The sequence below is a fragment of the Panthera tigris genome, chromosome B3 (assembly GCF_018350195.1).
Source record: "Panthera tigris isolate Pti1 chromosome B3, P.tigris_Pti1_mat1.1, whole genome shotgun sequence".
Classification (NCBI taxonomy): domain Eukaryota; kingdom Metazoa; phylum Chordata; class Mammalia; order Carnivora; family Felidae; genus Panthera; species Panthera tigris.
The window spans coordinates 29,570,269-29,592,913 of record NC_056665.1 but is presented as its reverse complement, the minus strand read 5'-3'; the positions used below and the strand labels follow the sequence as shown (position 1 = coordinate 29,592,913).

The following is a 22,645-nucleotide window of genomic DNA, read 5'->3' as shown; positions in this document are numbered from 1 at the left end:
GATTCTCGGCTGCATATTTTTTCTGTTTAGCACACCGAAGATATCGTGCCAATCCTTTTTGGCCTGCCAAGTTTCAAAAGAGAGATCAATCACGAGTCTTATAGGTCTCCCTTTATATGTGAGGGCACGTTTATCCCTTGCTGCTTTCAGAATTTTCTCTTTATCCTTGTATTTTGCCAGTTTCACTATGATATGTCGTGCAGAAGATCGATTCAAATTACGTCTGAAGGGAGTTCTCTGTGCCTCTTGGATTTCAGTGCCTTTTTGCTTCCCCAGTTCAGGGAAGTTCTCAGCTATAATTTCTTCAAGTACCCCTTCAGCACCTTTCCCTCTCTCTTCCTCCTCTGGGATACCAATTATGCGTATATTATTTCTTTTTAGTGTATCACTTAGTTCTCTAATTTTCCCCTCATACTCCTGGATTTTTTTTATCTCTCTTTCTCTCAGCTTCCTCTTTTTCCATAACTTTATCTTCTAGTTCACCTATTCTCTCCTCTGCCTCTTCAATCCGAGCCGTCATCGTTTCCATTTTGTTTTGCATTTCGTTTAAAGCGCTTTTCAGCTCCTCGTGACTGTCTTAGTCCCTTGATCTCTGTAGCAAGAGATTCTCTGCTGTCCTCTATACTGTTTTCAAGCCCAGCGATTAATTTTATGACTGTTATTCTAAATTCACTTTCTGTTATATTATTTAAATCCTTTTTGATCAGTTCATTAGCTGTTGTTATTTCCTGGAGATTCTTCTGAGGGGAATTCTTCCGTTTGGTCATTTTGGATAGTCCCTGGAGTGGTGAGGACCTGCAGGGCACTTCCCCTGTGCTGTGGTGTATAACTGGAGTTGGTGGGCGGGGCCGCAGTCCGACCTGATGTCTGCCCCCAGCCCACCTCTGGGGCCACAGTCAGACTGGTGTGTGCCTTCTCTTCCCCTCTCCTAGGGGCGGGATTCACTGTGGGGTGGCGTGGCCCGTCTGGGCTACTTGCACACTGCCAGGCTTGTGGTGCTGGGGATCTGGCGTATTAGCTGGGGTGGGTAGGCAAGGTGCACGGGGGCAGGAGGGGCAGGCTTAGCTCGCTTCTCCTTAGGTGATCCACTTCAGGAGGGGCCCTGTGGCAGCGGGAGGGAGTCAGATCCGCTGCCTGCGGAGGTTTGGCTCGGCAGAAGCACAGAGTTGGGTGTTTGCGCGGAGCGAGCGAGTTCCCTGGCAGGAACTGGTTCTCTTTGGGATTTTGGCTGGGGGATGGGCGGGGGAGATGGCGCTGGCGAGCGCCTTTGTTCCCCACCAAACTGAGCTCTGTCGTCGGGGGGCTCAGCAGCTCTCCCTCCCTTTGTCCTCCAGCCTTCCCGCTTTCTGAGCAGAGCTGTTAACTTATGACCTCCCAGACGCTAAGTCGCGCTTGCTGTCGGAACACAGTCCGTAAGGCCCCTCCGCTTTTGCCAGCCAGACTCGGGGGCTCTGCTTGGCCGCGAGCCGCCCCTCCGCCCAGGCTCCCTCCCGCCAGTCTGTGGAGCACACACCGCCTCGCAGCCCTTCCTACCCTCTTCCGTGGGCTTCTGCGCTTGGCTCCGGAGACTCCGTTCTGCTAATCCTCTGGTGGTTTTCTGGGTTATTTAAGCAGGTGTACGTGGAATCTAAGTGATCAGCAGGACGCGCTGTGAGTCCTGCTCTTCCCTCTCTCTCCTCAGATGCCTTTTTCTGCATCTATTGAAATGGGCCTTTTAATTTTATCAATGAAGTAAGTTATATTGATTTTTATAACAGCTTTATTGAGATATTCACATACTATACAGTTCACCCACAAAATCTACACAACTCTGTATTGATTATTGGGGAATAATTGACATACAACATAATGATTTGATATTTTTATATATTGTGAAATGACCACTACAATAAATCATTAACATCTGTCACCATACATAGTTACTGAATTTTTTTCTTTTTCTTTAAGATTTGCTCTCATAGTCACTTTCAAATACATAGTACACTACATCCCCATCACATTTATTTTATAACAAGAAGTTTGTACTTTTTAAAAAAATTTTTTTAATGTTTATTTATTTTTGAGAGAGAGAGAGAGGGAGAGGGAGAGATAGCACAAGCAGGGGAGGGACAGAGAGAGAGGGAGACACAGAATCCAAAGCAGGCTCCAGGCTCTGAGCTGTCAACACAGAGCCTGACGTGGGGCTCAAACCCATGAACTGTGAGATCATGACCTGAGCCAAAATTGCGTAACTGACTGAGCCACCCTCATGCCCCAGAAGTTTGTACTTTTTAACTCTCTTCAACCATTTTGCCCACCTTCATCCCCCACCTGTGACAATCACCAGTCTATTCTTTGTGAAGAGCTTGGTTGATTTTGGGTTTTTGGTTTTTGTTTTTTTTTTTTTTTTTTTTGTCGTTTTGTTGTTGTTACCAAAATGAGATCATATGGTATTTGTCTTTGTTTGACTTATTTCACTTAGCATAATGCCCTCAGAGTCCATCTGTGTTGTTGCAAATGGCAAAATTTTATTCATTTTTACGGCTGAGTAATATTCTATTGTGTATATACACTTATACACACCCCACATTTTCTTTATCCATTCACCTGTTGATAGACACTTAGGTTGTTTCTATATCTTGGCTATTGTAAATAATGCTGCAGTGAACATGGGGTGCACATATCTTTTCAAGTTAGTGTTTTCACTTTCTTTGAGTAAATACCAGAAGTGTAATTACTGGATCGTATAGTACTTTAATTTTAAGTTTTGTTTTGTTTTTTTGTGGAACCTCCATACTGCTTTCCATAGTGGCTACGCCAGATTACATTCCCAGCACAAGGGTTCCCTTTGTTCCACATCCTCACCAACAGTTGTTACTTCTTGTCTTTTTGATAGCCATTCTGACAGGTGTGAGGTGATATCTCATTGTGGTTTTGATTTGCATTTCTCTGATGATTAGTGACATTATACATCTTTTCATGTGTATGTTCCCCATCTATATGTCATCATTGAAAAGTGTTCAGATCTTCTGCCCATTTTTTAATCAGATTTTTTGTTTTTGAGTTGTATGAGTTCTTTGTATTTTGGAGATTACCCTTTTATCAGATGTATGATTTGCAAATATTTTCTCCCTCCTGGTAGTTGCCTTTTCATTTTGTTAATGGTTTCTTTTGCTGTGCAGAAGTTTGCTAGTTTGATGTGTTCACACTTGTTGATTTTTTGGTGCCAAATCCAAAAAAATCTTCACCAAGACCAATGTAAAGGAGCTTACCACCGTGTTTCCTTCCAGGACTTTTATGGTGTCTTGTCTATAATCCATTTTGGGTTAATTTTTATATATGGTGTAAGATAGTGTTCCAGTTTCATTCTTTTGCATGTGACTGTCCAGTCTTCTTAATACTATTTACTGAAGACCCTGTCCTTTCTCTGTTATTTATTCTTAGCTCCTTTATTGTGTATTATTGACCATGTATGTGCATTTTTCTTTTCTGGGTTCTCTTGTTCTATTGATATATATGTCTGTTTTTATGCCAATACCATACTTTTTTGATTACTGTTACTTTGTAATGTAGTTTGAAATCAGAGTATGATACCTCTAGCTTTGTTCTTTCTCAGGATTTCTTTGGCTGTTTGGTTCTTTTATGGTTTCATACAAATTTGAGAACTGTTTGTTCTAGTTCCATGAAAAATGTCATTGGAATTTTGATATGGATTGCACTGAATCAGTAGATTGCTTTGCACATTATGGACATTTTAGCAATATTCTTCCAATCCTTGAGCACAGAATATCTATCCATGTATTCAATGTTTTCTTCAATTTCTTTCATCAGTGTCTTGAAGTTTTTATAGTGTACAGGTCTTTCACCTTCTTGGTTAAATTTAATACTGGATTTTTTTGATGTAATTATAAATGAGATTATTTTTTAGGTTTTCCTTTCTGATAGTTATTAGCATATAGAAATACATCAGATTTCTATATATTGATTTTATACTCTGCAACTTTACTAAATTCACTTATTCTTACAGTATTTTGGTGGAGTCTTTAGGGCTATATAGTATCATGTCATCTGAAAATAGTGACAATTTTATTTCCTCCTTATCAATATAAATACCTTTTATTTCTTTTTCTTGCCTAGCTTCTCTGGCTAGTACTTACAATACTATGCTTAATAAAATTCGTGAGAGTAGACATCCTTGTCTGTGGGAAATAAGTTTAAGAATTCTGTATGCTTGCACTAGTGGTTTAACAAGGCTTAGGGCAGAAAGCCACTACAGGGCAAAAGTGCCCAAGGCCAGTCATTAAGTAAGACAAAGCATAGAGGTGGAAAGCCGCCACCTGGGTGAAAGCGCCCAAAGTTAATCACTAACTAAAACAAGGCTTAGGGCAAAAGGCTGTCTCCACAGGATGAAAGCATTTGAGAACAATTAGAGGTGGAAAGCTGCTATGGGGTGAAAGTGCCCAAGGTTAGCTAATGAAAAGGGTGCTTTGTTAGCCTTGAGGCAGCATGCTCCAGCAATCTTAAACTTCAGAGATAACAGCTAGTTGGCTCTATTGTCACAGAGAAACACTGTTCATCTGGCATCTGGCACCAATATAGCATTGTGCTTTAATCTCAACTTCTAATGCCACTCGCCTCCCAAACCCTTTGCTTCTTACACAAATTAATGGTCACTATCTTATTGTTTTCTTCTGCGCATTCACTGCATTTGTAAAACCTTGAGAGCTCAATAAAATAGAGACAAAACCTCTGTTTGGGGCTCTTGTCTCCTCCCGGATATCAACCTCTCTCGTATTCAATTCTGTGTCCACTCTCTTGCTGGACAAGAGAGAATTCCAGACTCAAAGTCTGAGACACTTGTCATGTTCTTGAACTTAGAAGAAAAGCTTGCAACTTTTGACTTTGTCATATATAGCTTTTATTGTATTTAGGTATGTGCTCCCTATACCCATTTTGTTGAACGTTTTTATCAAAAATGGATGTTGAGTTTTATCAAATGCTTTTTCTGGATCTATCAAAATGATGCTATTTTTAATTTTCATTTTGTTAACGAAGTGTATTAGGTTGATTCATTTGGGAAAATTGAACCATATGTGCAACTTGGGAATAAATCTCAATCATAGGGTATAACTCTTTTAATGTGTTGTTGAATTTTGTTTGCTAATATTCTATTGAGGATCTATAATAATTTTTGAATATTAAATCAAGTTTATATTCCTGGAATAAACACCCTTTACTTAGTATTTATTATCTTTTCTATATATCGTTAGATTTAATTTACTAACTCTTTATAAAGGATTGTCACATTTATGCTTATGATGAATATTGATCTGTAGTTACCTTACAATGTCTTTGTCTGGTTTTGGTATCAAGAGAATGTTGGCCTCATTAAATGAGTTTGAGAACTAGTCCCTTTTCTATTTTTGAAGGGATTTCTAGATGATTGGGTTTTTCTTATTCAAATGATAATATTCATAAGTGAAGTCATATATCTTCCATCAGTTTTGGTAATCTGTGTCTTTCAAGTAGTTTGTCCATTTGATCTAAGTTGTTGAACATATTAATGTAAATTTGCATACAGTTGTCCATTATACTTATGGTTTTTGGTACTGTACATAAGAAGGTTGGAAGTCAACACTCACTCCATCCTAACAAAAAGTCAAAATCTGAACAAACTGAAAAATTAGCAACTCTTCTTAGGATCTGTAAGACAAGTGAAATAAAAGGGCAAACTGCAGCCCCTAAAAGTGGAGAAACAGACAGGCAAGTAGAGACTTACAGGTTACTAGACCAGATACCTATAAGCAGAAACCTCTGTAGAAACCAGTACTGGGATAAGAAAACCTGCATCTCTGGAGGTTCAGTGTGGACAAGGCTTAGAGTCAAAACTACAGGATATCCCCACACTTTGTTAAGTTTTACCTCCAAGAGCTTGACCATGTTCTTATATTGAATGCCAGAGAAAAATCTTGCCACACTTCTACTTCCAGCATGAGGAGGGGATAAGGAACCATTTTGAAATATAAAGATGCCTGCCCTGAGGCAAAAGTATTTAATCAGAGCCTAATATGCTGGTGGTTTAGCAGAGATTAATTGACTTGAGGGAAGGAAAATACCTTCCCTTTAATCTTTCACCTGAAGGAAGGGAGAGAGAAGGGAAATACTCAACTCCAGCCCATTTTAGCCATTCTGTCCTACCTCAGGGAAGAAAAGAGCCTGAGAAGCACTTGTGAAGTTTAAAGTTAACAGGCCCTGGTACAATAAAAGACAGACATAATCATGGGAGTAGAGAATGTTCTCCTTCTCTCATACCTTATTACCATATTACTAAAGGCCTATTTATAACAGTTCCATATACTCTGTCTATATCATGTCTACCTGTCAAGTAAAACTACAGGACTTACTAAAAGGTAAAATATGGTTTGAAGAGACAGAGCAAACATTGGAGTTAGACTCAGATATGCTAGGGATATTGGAATTGTTACACTGGAAATTTAAAACAATTTGATAAATATGCTAAGTGTTCTAATGGATAAAGTTGACAGCATGCAAGAAGAGAGGACAATTTAAGCAGAGAGAAATTCTAAGAAAGACTAAAAAAGAAATACTAGAGGTTAAAAACACTGCAGTAGAAATGAAAAATACCTTTGATGGGCTTATTACTATACTGGACATGACTGAAGAAAGCATCTCTGAGCTTCAAGATATTGAAAAAGAAACTCCCCCACCAAACCCCTGAAATAGACTCACAAATACAGAGAACAAATTGATGGTTGCCAGGGGGACATGAGGGAGAGATGAGTGAAATAGGTGAAGGGGACAAAAGGGTACAAACTACTAGTTATAAAATAAATAAGTCATGAGGGTGTTACATGCATAGGGAATATAGTCAATAATACTGTAATAACTTTTTATGATGACAGATGATAACTACACTTATGGTGAGCATTTCACAATGTATAGAATTGTGAAATCACTATGTTGTATACCTGAAACTAATATAATATTGCATGTCAACTGTACGTAAATAAAAAATAAAAATTCAGGGTGGCTTGGTGGCTCGGTTGATTTCAGCTCAGGTCATGATCTCACAATTTGTGAGATCGAGCCCTGCATCGGGCTCTATACTGACAGCGCATGGCCTGCTTGGGATTCTCTCTCTGCTCCTCCCCTGCTTGTGCTGTCTCTCCCTCTCTGTCTCTGTCTCTCTCAAAATAAATAAACTTAAAAAAATTAGAATTAAAAATAGTGTTAGGTGTGTGAGACAGTTAATTAAAAAATACTTTAGTAAAAAAGAAAAAACTTCCAAAACCAAAAGCAACAGAAAAGACTGAAAAAAAAAACAACCCAAAACCCTCAAAACATAATATCTAAGAACTATGAGACAACTACAAAGCACATAACGTGTAAATGAGAATACAGGAAGGGGAAGGTAGGGCAAAAGGAACAGAAGCAGTATTTGAAGCAGTGATGACTGAGAATTTCTCCAAATTAATTTCAGATACCAAACCACAGATCCAGGAGACTCAGATAACCTCAATCATGATAAATGATTCCCCTTCCCCCCCCCCCCCACCCCTGCCAAAATCCAAATGACACTTTGGCATATATTCAAGCTCAGAAAAACAAAAAGAATCTTGAAAGAAAGCAGACGGAAGAAAATGCCATACTTATGGTGGAACAAAGATAAGAATTACATCCAGCTTCCCTTCAGAAAGCATGCATGAAAGCTCATATGGAGCATTCATTAAGGTAGACCACATTTGGGGCCAGAAAAGACACCTTAACAAATTTGAAAGAATAGAAATCATATAGTGACTATTATTAAACCACAGTGGAATTATAATAGAAATCATGATTAGAATGCTGAAATTTCCCCAAATGCTTGGTGATTAAAGAAAACACTTTTAAATGATACATTGGTTAAAGAGGAACTCTCAAGAGAAATTTAAAAATTATTTTAACCTAAATGAAAATGAAAACACAAGTTACCAAAATTTGTGTGATTCAGTAAAAGTAGTACTTAGAATTAAATTTGGATATTAGAAAAGAAGAAAGATCTAAAATCATCTAAGATTCCACCTTAGGAAACTAGTAAAAGAAGAACAAATTAAATCTGAAGTAAGCAAAACAAAAGAAATAAAAATTATTGCAGAAGTCAATGAAATTGAAAAGAAATCAATAGAGAAAATCAAGACCAACACCAATAATACTAGTTCTTTGAAAGATAGATAGCATTGGTAAACTTCTAGTTAGGCTAAGAAAAAAAGGAGACACAAATTAATATAAATGGAAGAGGGGATATCAGTAAGATCCCATGGACATTAAAAGGATAATAAATATTATGAATATCTTTTTTCCCACAAATTTGATAACCTAGGTGAAATCAACAGTTTATTAAAAGACACAATTTGCCGCAATTCACACAAAGAATAGACAATTTAATAGGTATATATCTATTAAAGAAGTTGAATCAATAATTAACTTCCAAAATGAAGTACCAGGCCCAGATGGGTTCACTGGTAAAGTCTACCAGACATTTGAGGAAATTATACCAGTTGTGTACAGTGTCTTTCAGAGTATAGAAGCAGAAGAAATACTTAACCAACGCATTCTATGATGCCACCATTATTTAATACTAAAACCAGGCAAAGATATTAGAAGACAAGAAAATAGATCTCTTTTGTGGACATACATGCAGAAATCCTGAAAATAATATTAGCTAATTAAATCCAACAGTGTATAAAAATAATTATGACCAAGTGGGACATACCTCAGATATGCAAGGCTGGTTCAAAATTTGGAAATCACTTAATATAATCCATCACCTCCATAGACTAAAGAAGAAAAATCACATGATCATGTCAGTAGATGCAGACGAAGCATTTAACAAAACCCAGCACATATTCACAACAAAAACTCTCAGTAAACTAGGAATAGAAAAGAACTTCCTCACTTTTTTAGAATATCTACAATATATGTGCAATTAATAAAATACTTAATGGTAAAAACCTGAAGCTTTCCCACTAAGATCAGGAACAAGGCAGGGATGTCCTCTCACCATTCATTTTCCACATCATAATGGAAGTCCTAGATAATGCAGTAAAACAAGAGAAAGAAATAAAAGGTATACTGGGCATCATGGGGAAGAAGTAAATAAAACTGTCCTTGTTTGCAGATGACATGATTATGTACATAATAAATTTGGAAGAACTGACAAAAAAAAAGCCCTCCTGGGACTAATAATTATAGTAAGGTTTCAAGATGCAAAGTTAATATACAGTGGTCATTTTTCTCTTTACTGGCATTGAATGTAGAATTTGAGATGGAAGAAAAAAACCACAATACCACATACATTAGTAACCCCCCAAATTAAATACTTAGGTATAAACCTAACAAAATATGTACAAGCTCTATGTAGGAATACTACAAAACTCTGTTAAAAGAAATGAATGGTAGTTATATACCTGACACTAATGTAATATTGTATGTCAACTATACTCAAAAAAAAAAAAAGAAATGAAGAGATATTATTCCATGTTTATGAATGCAGAGAATATTGTCAAAATGTCAGTTCTTCCCAGGTTGATTGCATTGATTCAATGCAATCCCAGTCAAAATCCCATCAAGTTATTTTACGGATATTGGCAAACTAATTCCAGAGTTTATATGGAGAGGCAAAAGACCCAGATTAGCCACTATACTATTGAAAGAGAAGAACAAAGTTGGAGGATTGACAATACCTGACTTCAGAACTTATTATAAAACTATAGTAATTAAGACAGTATGGTATTAGCAAAAGAATTGATAGATAGATCAATGCAAAAAATAGCCCAGAAATAGACCCATATAAACAGAGTGAACTGATCTGTGACAGAGGAACAAAGACAATACAATATGGGAAGGATAGCCTTTTCAATAAATGGTGTTGGATGACTGGACATCCACAGCTAAAAATGAATCTGGACACTGATTTTACACTTTATACATGTCATTTTACATTTGTCCAAACCCACAGAATATAGAACACTTAGAGTGAATCCAAATGTAAACTATGGATTTGGGGTGATAATAATGTGTCAGTGTAGGTTCAATAGTTGTAACAAATGTACCACTCTGTTGGGTGTTGTTGACCTTGGGAGAGGCTTAAGCATGTGTGGGGCAACAGGTATATGGGGAATCTCTATACCTTTCTCTCAATTTTTCAGTGAACCTGAAATTTCTATAAAAAATATAGTCTTAAAACATTTTTTTCTATCTTTTTAAACCTCTAAGATTCTATAGTGACATGGCTTTTTTTATTCCTGAAAATTGCGATTGTATTCTTTGATCACTCTGGCCAGGAATTTATCAATTTTAATTAATGAACTTAATTTATGAACTTTCACTGTCATTTGATTTTCATTTTGTTGTATTTCATTTATTTATATTTTAAATTCTTTCTTCCTGTGTTTTCTTTGTATTTATTTTGTCTGTCTCTCTATATTCCTATTGTATCAGTTAATAAAGAATATTAACATTTATTCATATTCATATTCATATTCATTTATTATAATAATATTATTTCACACTTCCATTTCACACTTCAGTATTTTCCAGTTTGCTTCAAATTTTCAAGCTTTGTTGCTAGATACATACAAATTTAGTATTATTTTATATCCTTGAAAAATTGATCCCGTTACCATTATATTTCTTAATATTATGATTCTTAATATTAATAGCTTCTTAATATTTCTTATGATTAAGTCTACTTTATCTAACTTTATCTATCTACTACTATCTATCTACTTTATCTAACTTTAGTATTCTCATGATAAATCTTTTCCCATTCTTTTAGTTTTAAACTTACAACTTTATCTCCTTATATATTTTTGTGTATTTCTTATAATTGTCATATGTGAGTCTTCCTTTTCTGTCTTTTCTGATACTGTCTATTTGCAGTTTTTAATCAGTTTATATTTACTGAAACTATTGCTGTGGTTGTTTTATGTTTTTTAATTAAAAAAATTTTTTAATGTTTATTTAATCTTGAGAGAGAGAGTGCGAGCAGGGAGATGGGCAGAAAGAGAGGGAGACACAGAATCTGAAGCAGACTCCGCTCTGAGCTCTCAGCAAGTCTGATGGGGGGCTGAAACTCATGAACCATGAGATCATGACCTGAGCCAAGTCGGTCGCTTAACCAACTGAGCCACCCAGTTAACATTTGATATATGTGACACTCACTACCTCAACTGAATTGTAAACTCCTTTATGGCAAAGTCTATGTCTCATACATATTCCCCTTTTTTACATGGTGAAGTAACAGGTGTACAGCAGGTGTTTCCTTTTACTCAGGGATTACTGTCCTAGGCTACTAGTTGATACATGAAAAACAGTAATTCCGTATATACTTTAGGAATTTTCATTGTTGTTCATAACAGAAGGGCTAGTATGATACTAGTTAATCTATAATGACTGAAAACAAAATTGTCAAGCGGCATTATCAACATTTCCCCAGTTATTTTTGCTTTAGCACTTACCATCTTCTAAAGTACTATGTATTTATTATTTATTATACTATGTGTATTAGTATACATATATACTATGTATTATATATATTATACTATATTATTTAATATAGTATATATATTATTATTTATTTACACATTGCTTTTCTCCCACTGGAATATATACATGAGGATTTTTGTCTCTATTGTTGGCACCTATTAGGTTTTCAACAAACATTAGTTAAAAAATTAGATGAGATTGGATTATGAAATTAGTGTTCATATCACTGGGATTTCTTTGGCTTTATAAAAGTAGAGAAAAGAACTATGAATTTACTTTCATAAATCAGAATTCAGCCTTGAGGCATGATGGTCCATTCCAGGTTTCATGGTTACAGTTAGTGAGGGTAAGGCTGTAGGGACCTGATTTTAGATGATGTAAAACCAGAGATATTTGGTCTTCCTTTGACACCAGCTAGATGAGGGACATTGTCTAATGGCAAAGCCAGAATTAGCAGGTGGTTTAAATTGTGGGTATGTGTTCTAAAGCTAATTAGTAAGGTTCTATATGACCTATACTGGATGAACTGTGAGAGTGTATGTGGTTCCTTGAAAGTTTTGACATTCAGGCAAAAAATTTATTCTGAAAGAGGAGTCCATAAGAGGAGTCAGAACTTTGTTTGCTGCTGGAAATTAGGTGGAAAGGATCCATCATGTGGTGCAGAAGACCAAGAAAAGCAGTCTAGTAAAGCTCTAATCACTAAACTGCATTTTAGAACAGAAGTGTGATGACGTTAAGCAAGAAATTAGATTTGTGGGACAGATTGTCATTGATCTGGAGTTTGAATGGAGGTAGGAATGAGCAGGGGAGAGAGCTGCTAGTTAGAGCAACTATTAGAGTCATAGGTTTTCACTGTATATAGCCAGACCTGTGTCTGCAGTATTGGCAGCTTGCATATCACCTTTCAGTTATGCAGTGGTAATCACTAGGATAACAGAATCCTTATCTCTGAGAATAAAGGACTTTCAAGAAGATGTTCTGAAATGATGGAAGGAGAGCAATGAGAGAATGAAGGTGTGTGTCTATGTATACCTATATACATATGAATAAATATAGGTATGTAAACATATAAATGAATATATGAGAAGAGAAAGTGAACAGCTATCTGTCCATAATGTGTTTTAGAGGTAAATTCAGGTATAGATACATGCACAGACAAACATAGAGTCTGCCTTGAATTTATGTTTGAGATATGATAGGGTTAATCCTTGGCTTACCATTGACCAGTGAGCCCAACCATGGTCATGGAGACTGTAGTTGAGCAGAAGAGAGGCAGGGGAAAGATATAAGGGCTAACAACTATTATACGATTCTGATGTAGAACTTTAAGGTGAAACCTTTTGCATCCTTTATATGTGTTGGTTATGTCCTCTGTGGTCTTAAGGAATCCATTCAACACATTATTCAGATATTTGAATGATCAGCAAACAAAAGTGAATAGAACATAACTTCTACCCTTGTGACGTTTACAAGGTATTAATAGAGATAAATTACGTATAAATAACCCTTATATGAGACAGTGTGTCCACAGTAGCAGAAGAAAGGTACAAATAAGTATTTAGGTGAACTCCAGGGAGAATAAACTTAGTTATGCCTGGGTAGTCAGGGAAGACTACTTATACAATTGATGATGATGATAAAAAGAAATACATATAAACAAAAAGTGGCTCGTATTTATTAGGCTCTTTATTATGCCCCAGATATTGTCTTAGACTAGAAGTACCCATTATAAGCAAAATTAAAATAGTCTGTGAGTGTTCATTGTGTTGGTAATCCTAAGAGCAGAAACTTGAATAATAGTTTAGATAGCCAATAATAAGGAGACTATCAAGTAATGTATGGCATGATGTTTTTAGAATATGTAACATGGGCATGTATTTATAATGTGGAATATGGAAATCCACTGTATGCTTTTAAGAGAATGAGAGTGAAAAAGTTTGACCTGAAAGACTCTCTGAGACCCTCTGGAAATCAGATTATACTCTAAAAACTATCAGCCAATTAAATAAGAAAAAACTCAATTGATAACAAGTGTTGTGTTGCTTTGCAATATGAATTGAATCATGAAACAGGACAATGATTTTCAAACTGTGATCCTTATACTTCTTGCATTGGAGTCAATTGAGATCCTTTTTAAAAGGTAGATTCACACCTAGACTTCAGCTTATTGATTCGGATTCACTTGGTTTTAGTTGAGAAATCTACATTTTAACAAGTTTTTAACTCCTAATGTACCTAACAATTTGATACCTAGTGTTTATAGGAATTTAGAAGTATGGAATCTTAGAGCTAGAAAAGACCTTAAGAATTTAGCTAGTTCTATTGCCTCATCTTACAAATGGAAGAAAACGTAGGCTCAAAGCCTAGGGTTCTAAAGGCTACAGTTATAATAAAAAAAATTGTTTTAACTTCCTCACACATAATTAGACAATGGTTCATTAAAGATCAAAATTAAATGCCAGAATGTTTGGCACAGACATGTGGTGGAGGAGATGGATAGAAGAAAGAAATCTGAAATAGATTATGTAGATGTCTTGATGTGAGCGAAGGAGACAGGAAGAAATTGCTGATGACCCTAGAGATTCTAGCTATATACCAATGTCCTTGACTGAAGCAGAGCCAAAAGAAGGAAATTCTGGCTTTTGTGACAACATGGATGGACCTTAAGGGTGTTAAACTAAGTGAAAAAAGTCAGAGAGACAAATACTATATGATTCCACTTATATGTGGAATCTGAAAAAGACAAACTCATAGGAACAGAGTAGAAATGGTGATTGTCAGTGGCTTGGGAGTCAAGGAAATGAGATGTTGGTCAGAGTACCAACTTCCAGCTATGAAATGAATAAGTTCTGGGGATCTAATAAACAGGTTGGTGACAATCATTAGCAATATTATATAACTTGAAAGTTACTAAGTATATACTAAATGTTCCGTCACACACACAAAATGGTAGTTATATGGGTATTGGAGGTGTTTACTAACCTTATTGTATTCATTTTGCAATATATACAGCTAGATATATCTAGCTGTATATATTGCAAAATGACATAAGGTGATTACATTGTACCCCTTAAACTTACACTATGCTATATATCAATTATATCTCAATAAAGTTGGGGAAGAAAAGAAATAGGGGCACAGATAAAGATGATGTGATAGATGCTATGTGAGTAGGTTTGAGCTATCAAAGGGATATCCCAGAGGAACTGGTAGACAGGGCTCCCATTTGTATGTGTGTTAAATGTCTACTTATTCTTTTTAACTGAAATTTATTTTTGTAAAAGTAATATTTTTCTCCTGTTCTTTGCCTTCAGCATTAGTCTGTGCAGATATTTATAATACTGCCCTCCTGTTGGAAGCAGTAGCCTAACTGGTGAAAATGTCTCAAAACAGTTCTCAAGAAAAAAATCTCATAATGTCCCAAAAGTATACTGTGCAAATCTAAATTTATAAAATGCAGATGGTAATGTGAAAGAAAATAAAGTTGGATAGCGAGAACAGGGTCACGTTATAGAGAGCCTTGAATGCCATTTAGCAGATTGACTAGATCTTTTAGAAAGGAACCACCATAGGTAACAAAGGGAGTAACATCAAGAAGCCAGTGATTTGGGAAGATTTATAACCTGTGCTATGCTACAGGGTTACAAGGTTGAGAACTTGAGTGAATAGGAGGTTATTCTACTAATCCAAGCATGAAGTGATAGGCCTTACATTATAGTATACTGCAGAAAAAATTAGGAGTAAAGAAAATAATCAAAAAGTGTTTTCATCTAATAATTTTTGATGATATATTATTTGAAAAATGAAAAATAGAAAATAATTTTGAAATTTCAGTCCAAGGTACTATTGAGAAATCTAGTGAAGTGGATATACAATGGTAACCATGAGTTTTGCTTTAAAGTTGTAGAGGAAAAGATGAAGGTTGAACTACCAAGTGAAGAACTACCAAACTAGAAAAGTTTGACATTTGGACTGAAAGCTAAAGTTATATAGTTAGCATACATTATTATAAGCATTCATTATTATAATATTAAAATTTCAATGGTGAGAATAATAGTTATTAAATAGAAATTAAAGAAGATGAAGCCTTGCAAAGGGCAGTGATACTGAGCTGTAAAATACAGGGACAGAAACGTCAAGAAGGAATAGAGAGAAAAGGCCATTGTGTTTGATACTAATCAAGATCATTGCAGACTTTCAAGAATGCATTTTTAATGGAGTAGCATGTTTATATAATCATGATTCTGCCTCCATTTTTTCATTGTTGCCATTCTGTTTCTTGAATATACCTTAATGTATTGGCACTTAAAGTTCTGTCTACCCAATCTGAGCTTTCCCCAGATTTATCTGTGACCAGCTTCTTCACTTCATTCAAGTTTCTACTTAGAGTTATCATTATTTTTTTTAAGTTTATTCATTTTGAGAGAGAAGAGAGAGTATGTTGAAGGGGCAGAGGGAAAGAATCCCAAGCAGGGCCTGCACCATTAGTGTCAAACCCGATGCGGGGCTCAAACCCACAAACCGTGAGATTATGACCTGGGCCAAAATCAGGAGTCAGACGCTTAACCAACTTAGCCACACAGGCACCCCTAGAGTAATTATTTAGAAATCTTTCACGAGGCCCTCTGTAAATCCCATGACTCCTCAACACACACATATATACAGTTACTCTATATTGATTGTTCTGTTTTCTTCATAGCATTTCTTATTTTCAGATTTCTTTCCTTCCTTCCTTCCTTCCTTCCTTCCTTCCTTCCTTCCTTCCTTCCTTCCTTCCTTCTTTCCTCATTTCCCTCCTCCCTTCCTTCCATTTCCCCCCACTGTAAACTTTCATATGAGAATAATTACCTTATTGAGCTTTTTATATCTGAGCTTTTTGTATACTATATGTTTAATGCTGAGAATAATTTTTGATACATTATACATACTCAATAAATATTTATTGAATGAATAATAAAACATGAATATATGAGAAACTATCTGAAGAAGAAATAATAGTATTAAATCAGATTTCATTTGATTTTCTGTGAAACTAAAATTATTTGGGTATTCTTTTGTTTATTATTTACTTATTATTTTTTAAAATATAATTTATTGTCAAATTGGCCAATATACAGTATGTAAAATGTGCTCTTGGATTTTGGGTATTATTAAAATTGGCAAGATTAAAAGTGAAGAATGGGACACATGGGGTTTTAATTCCTTTATTATTAAGTTTTTTATTTTAATTCCAGCAAAGTTAACATACAGTGTTAATTTCAAGCGTACACTACAGTGATTCAGCAATTCTATACATTACTCAGTGCTCGTCATCGTAAGTGTATTCTTTAATTGCCTTCAGCTATTTCACCCATCCCTCCACCCCCCACCCCCCACCCCTTTGGTAACCATGTTTGTTCTCTGTAGTTGAGAGTCTGTTTTTTGGTTTGTCTCTTTTTTTTCCTTTGTTCATTTGTTTTGCTTCTTAAATTCCACATGAGTGAAATCATATGATTTGTCTGTCTCTGACTTATTTCACTTAGCATTATACTCTGTAGCTCCATCCGTGTTGTTGCAAATGGTAAAATTTCACTCTTTTTATGGCTGAATAATATTCCACATATACTTATGGAATAATATAATATTTTATTATAATTTATATATAATATAAATATAATAATATTATATATGTAATATATTCCATATAAATTCCATACACACACACATATATGCCATATCTTCTTTATCCATTCATCTATACATGGACCCTGGGGGTGCTTCCATCATTTGGCTATTATGTAAATAATGCTGCCATAAACATAGGGGTGCACGTAACCCTCTGAATTAGTGCTTTTGTATTTTTTGGGTAAATACCCACTAGTGCAATTAATGGGTCCTAATGTAGTTCTGTTTTTAACTTTTTGAGGAAACTGAATACTGTCTTCCACAGTGGCTGCACCAGTTTGTATTCCCACCAACTGTGCAAGAGAGGGTTCCCGTTTCTCCACATCCTTGCCAACACCTATTGTTTCTTTTGTTGTTGATTTTAGCCATTCTGGCAGGTTTGAGGTGGTATCTCATTGTAGTTTTGATTTGCATTTCCCTTATGATGAGTGATGTTGAGCATCTTTTCATGTGTCTGTTGGCCATCTAGATATCTTAACAGTATTTGTTCTTCCATTCCATGAACATGAAATCCATTTATTTGTGTTGTCTTCAGTTTCTTTCATCAGTGTTTTATAGTTTTCAGAGTGCAGGTCTTTTGCCTCTTTGGTTAGGTTTATTCCTAGGTATTATTTTTGGTGCATTTTTAAATGGGATTATTTTCTTAATTTCTCTTTCTGCTGCTTTGTTATTAGTGTATAGACATTCAACCAATTTCTGCACATTGATTTTGTATCCTAGAACCTCAATAAGTTCACTTATCAGTTCTAGTAGTTTTTTGCTGGAGTCTATAGGGTTTTCTGCATTTGGTATCATATTATCTGCAAATGATTAAAGTTATACTTCTTCCTTACCAATTTGGATGCCTCATATTTCTTTTTCTTGTCTGATTCATGTGCCTAAGACTTCCAGTATTATGTTGAATGAAAGTGGGGGAGAGTGGACATCCTTGTCTTGTTCCTGACCATAGGGGAAAGCTCTCACTTTTTTTCCCATTGAATATGTTTGCTCATATAAAGCTTTTATTATGTTGAGGTGTGTTCCCTCTACATCAACTTTGTTGGGGGCTTTTATCATGATTGGTGTTAAACTCTATCAGATGTTTTTTTCTGCACCTACTGAAATGATCATATGGTTTTTATCCTTTGTCTTGTTGATGTGATGTGTCACTTTGATTAATTTGGGAATATTGACCCACCCTTGCATCCCAGGAACAAAGCACACTTTGAGTGTGGTGAATGATTTCTTTAATGTATTGCTGGATTGGATTCAGTTTGGTAGTATTTTATTGAGGTTTTTTGCATCCTCAAGGATATTGGTCTGTAGTTCTTATTTTTAGTGGTGTCTTTATCTGTTTTTGGTATCAGGATAATTCTGGCCTCATAGATTGAATTTGGAATTTTTCCTTCCTTTTCGATATTTTGGAATAGTTTGAGAAGAATAGGTATTAACTCTTTAACTATTTGGTAGAATTCGCCTGTGAAGCCATCTGGTCCTGGACTTCCATTTGCTGGGAATTTTTTTTATTACTGATTCAATTTCATTGCTGGTAATTGGTCTGTTCAAAATTTCTATTTCTTCCTGCTTCAAATTAGGGAGATTATATGTTTCTAAGAATTTACCCATTTCTTCTAGGTTGTCCAATTTGTTGGCATATAATTTTTCATAATATTCTCTTATAATTGTTTGTATTTCTGTGGTGTCAGTGGTTATTTTTTTCTTGTGGTACTGATTTTGAGTCTTCTCTCTCTCTCTCTCTCTCTCTCTCTCTCTCTCTCTCTCAAAAATAATTACTTGCCACTGTAAAGTGGTTATTTTCCTGTTTTGATATTCCTTAATATTGTGGCTGATAGCAATGAGCATGCGGAGGTTGCAACAGCACATAATTTAATGTTGAACTCTAATTTAGTTATTCTTTTGTTCCCGTGTATAACCTGTGCTAATTTGCTTTTTCCTTATTAAGGGTGTTGTAATTTCCATCTTTCATGATTTTTTTAATGGAGTATTGCTTATTTTTTCATTGTGATCTGGATTGATCTACATCGTGAATAATTCTTTCATAGGTCACTAGACTAATTCTTTGAGACTAGGACTCTTTGGGTGAGCAGTTAAAATTTAAGTTAGTATTTTCCTTTTTTTCTTCCAAAAAGAGAAATTGACAAATGAAGTCAATATTAATGGATTGCTAGAGTGACACCTTTGTTAGATTAACTGTTGATGGCTATCCCTATTGGTTCAGGCAAGCTAGAGCCTAGTTAGACAGTGGCAGAAAAGCATTATCTCAGATTTTTCCAAGCTTTTGGTATTTAAGAAATATAAATAACAAAACAAAACAAATCTTTGTCTCGTCCAGTAACTTTCACTGCCTTTCAAATTATTTCTAAAGTTAAATATTCTTGTATTCAGCTTTGCATTATATACCTCTTAAGGTATATAGATATTTAGCCATTTCAACTATCTTGTAGAAACCTAATATGGTTTTAAATTTAATTATCATGAGTTTAACATTTTTGAAAAATAAGCACCATTCTGTACCATATCTGTAAACTTAGAAATGTTTTTATGAATCTCCTCTTTATCCTATGAGGAAATAATTTTTAGTCTTTTTTGATAACATTTATAGTATTTTAAAGAAATATTCTCGGAAATCAAAGTGTTAAACTAATGTTCCTAATACTGGGAGAGGAGAAACATAGGGTTTTAGATCATCATAAAAATTAGCAGCAAATTAACTGACAGTGATAAAACTTTTTTCTCTTCAGGGCCAAGGAATATGAGAGCTTAATGGAAACAAAAAACTCTGGATCTGACTCACCTTATAAAGCAAAGTGAGTATTTTACCCTATATTTTATTTCTCTATCTCACTGGTGTCTGCCTATACAAAAGTTTATCTGAACTTGTATTCCTGTGATCCTGGGCTTTGGTATTGGTTGCCTAGAGCTTCATTCTTCTAACACAGTGGTCTCCAGCCAGGGATGATTTTGTCAGGGGATGTTTGACTGTGCCTGGGGATATGTAAACACATTTTGGCTATCACAGCTTGGAGAAGTGGTGTTACTCCCATCAAGTGTACAGAGACACAGGGATGCTGTTAAACACTCTGCGGTGAGCAAAGAATTATCTCATCCAAAACATCAGTAGCGCCTAAGTAGAGAAATGCTGTTCTAGCAGAACAGGTTCTGGCAGTGCTGTTCTGGTTCTTGCTCTGAGGAGGCCTTGTTTAGGATTGTTGCCAGGGCCACTTGACAGACGAGGAGGATTTGACTCCACCACTGAGTATACATGTAACTACACAGGAGCTAAGTAAACAAAACCATCATCATTTTCCTTCTCTCAAATATGTTACCAGTAGAGGTGTGGTGAGGAAGATACTCAAAAACACTGCTGATGGGAGTGCAAATTAGTGTAGTCTTAGTGAAAGGCAATGTGAATCCAGAGCTTAGAACATACACTGCTGCTTGGTGAAATAACGCAAAATGTGCCCAAATATTTATATACAAAAATAACTATTTTACTGTTATTTTTCATAGTGAAAAAGTCAAGAAATAACTGCCACAAATTGGGGAATATCTATAACCAGTTGTTGGTGTAGATATGCTATATTATTTTAATGTAGCAGTTATTTACATTTAAAACAGAAATATTGTTGCCTTCAGAAATGAGCTACCCACTGGGGCACCTGCATGGCTCAGTCAGTTAAGCGTCTAACTCTTGATTTCAGCTCATGTCTTGATCTCAGGGTCATGAGTTTAAGCTCTGTGTTGGGCTCTGTGCTGGACATGAAGCCTACCTAAAAAAATAGAAAAAGAAATGAGATGCCCTTAAGATAATTACTTTTATCACTTATGGTTTTGAAACAATTAGTCATTGCCATCCTAAAAGAAAAAAATTGTGTAAAATATTAAAGTTAACAGAATTATCAAGATTATGATACTGTATATCTGGAAAACCCAAGAAAATCAAGTGAAAAACTAGTGGAAATAAGAGAATCAATTCAGTAAGGTGGCTGATTACCAAATTAATGTGATAATATTTGGCTTTTCTGGGCCTTTGCCTCATTCCAGGCTCCTTACTTGTGTTGCCTCGTTTAATCCTCACAACAACTCAATGAGTTTCATTAGGGAAGCTAAGCCTTAGACAGGTAAGTAACTTGGTTTAAGGTTATGCAACAACATAGCCAAGCTACAAAATTAATGCTTTCCTTTCTGATGATCAGTTAGAAAACATCAATATCATTTACAATAGCAATAAAAAATAAACTAAGAATAAACTTGACAAGAAATATGAAGGCTCTATAAAAATTAAAAACCTTAAAATCCTAACAAAGGGTATAAAAGAAGACTTGTATAAATGGAAAAACAAATTACACTCTTGGATAGAAGATATGGTATAGTAAAATAACAACCGTTTTAAAAAAGAATCATTTTAAAGAACATACGGAAAAATAAATGAAAATTTCTAGAAAAAAAATTTTAAGGGATTAGTGAGGTAGGACTGCACTTACAGATATCTAAGTATTTGTTAAAATATTTTTGCACTGGGGCATTAATAAAAATTCAAATTTATGGAAGAGAGTTTTAAAAACAGTCTAGAAATAGATTTAAATATTTGAGCAAATTTAATATATGATGGTGAGATAATGTTTACAAAGATAGCCACAAGCTGAGCCATTCCTGGGGGCATGCCCCTGTGCAATATAATATAACTTTGCCACTATTACATCAAGTGGTGGACTCTATTTCCTTTCCTCTTGAATTTATTCTGGACTTTTGACTTGTTTTTGACCTACAGACGACTACAGAAGCACTATGTGATTTCCAAGACTTGGCCTCGGAAGTCTTAAGCCTTCTCTTTCAACCTCACTTTCTTGCTCCCCTGTGATTGCCGTGTAGGGAAGCCTGGGTCAGCCCCCCGCCCTCCCGCCTTGAGGATGAGAGATCACTTGGTCATGGTGATAATCCTTTTAATATGTAGTTGAATTCATTTTGCTTGTTCTCTTGAGGATTTTTGAATCAGTGTTCATAGGAGCTATTAAAATTTATCAAGCCTCTGCTTGTGTTACATTTGCTTATATCCCATTGACCAAAGCAAGTCATCTCACCAAGTCCAGGGTCATTGTAGGAGGAGAGTGTACAAGTCATGGATAGCAGGGTGTAATTCGGGAGGACCTTTTATGTAAACAGTCTACTTCAGAACTTTCTCTGGATTCTCCTCTCACTTGACTGGCCACTCTTTTTCAGTATCTTTTGCTCGGTTCTTACTTGTCTCCTTGACCTCCAACATTGGCATGCCTATGTCTTGAGCATTCAAATACAGAATTATTCCCTTGGTAATCTTACTCAGTTTTATGACTGTAAACGTTTAGTCACTGATGGATTTTAAATTTAGGACTCCAACCCAGCCCTCTCCCCAGGACTCCAAGCTCATATATCCAACTTCCTATTTAGTATTTCCACTTGGATGTCTGTTTGTTCA

General features: G+C 35.5%; 1 protein-coding gene across 7 annotated transcripts in view; it reads left to right on the top strand.

Annotated features, from left to right (window-relative positions):
• SCAPER (S-phase cyclin A associated protein in the ER) overlaps positions 1 to 22,645 on the top strand; it is a 549,552-nt gene that overhangs the window by 259,010 nt on the left and 267,897 nt on the right. For all 7 annotated transcript variants that reach the window (XM_042988321.1, XM_042988320.1, XM_042988324.1 and 4 more), the window contains one exon: positions 19,932 to 19,997. In XM_042988321.1, coding sequence (XP_042844255.1) covers positions 19,932 to 19,997 — 66 coding nt within the window. The remainder of the gene's footprint in view (positions 1 to 19,931; positions 19,998 to 22,645) is intronic.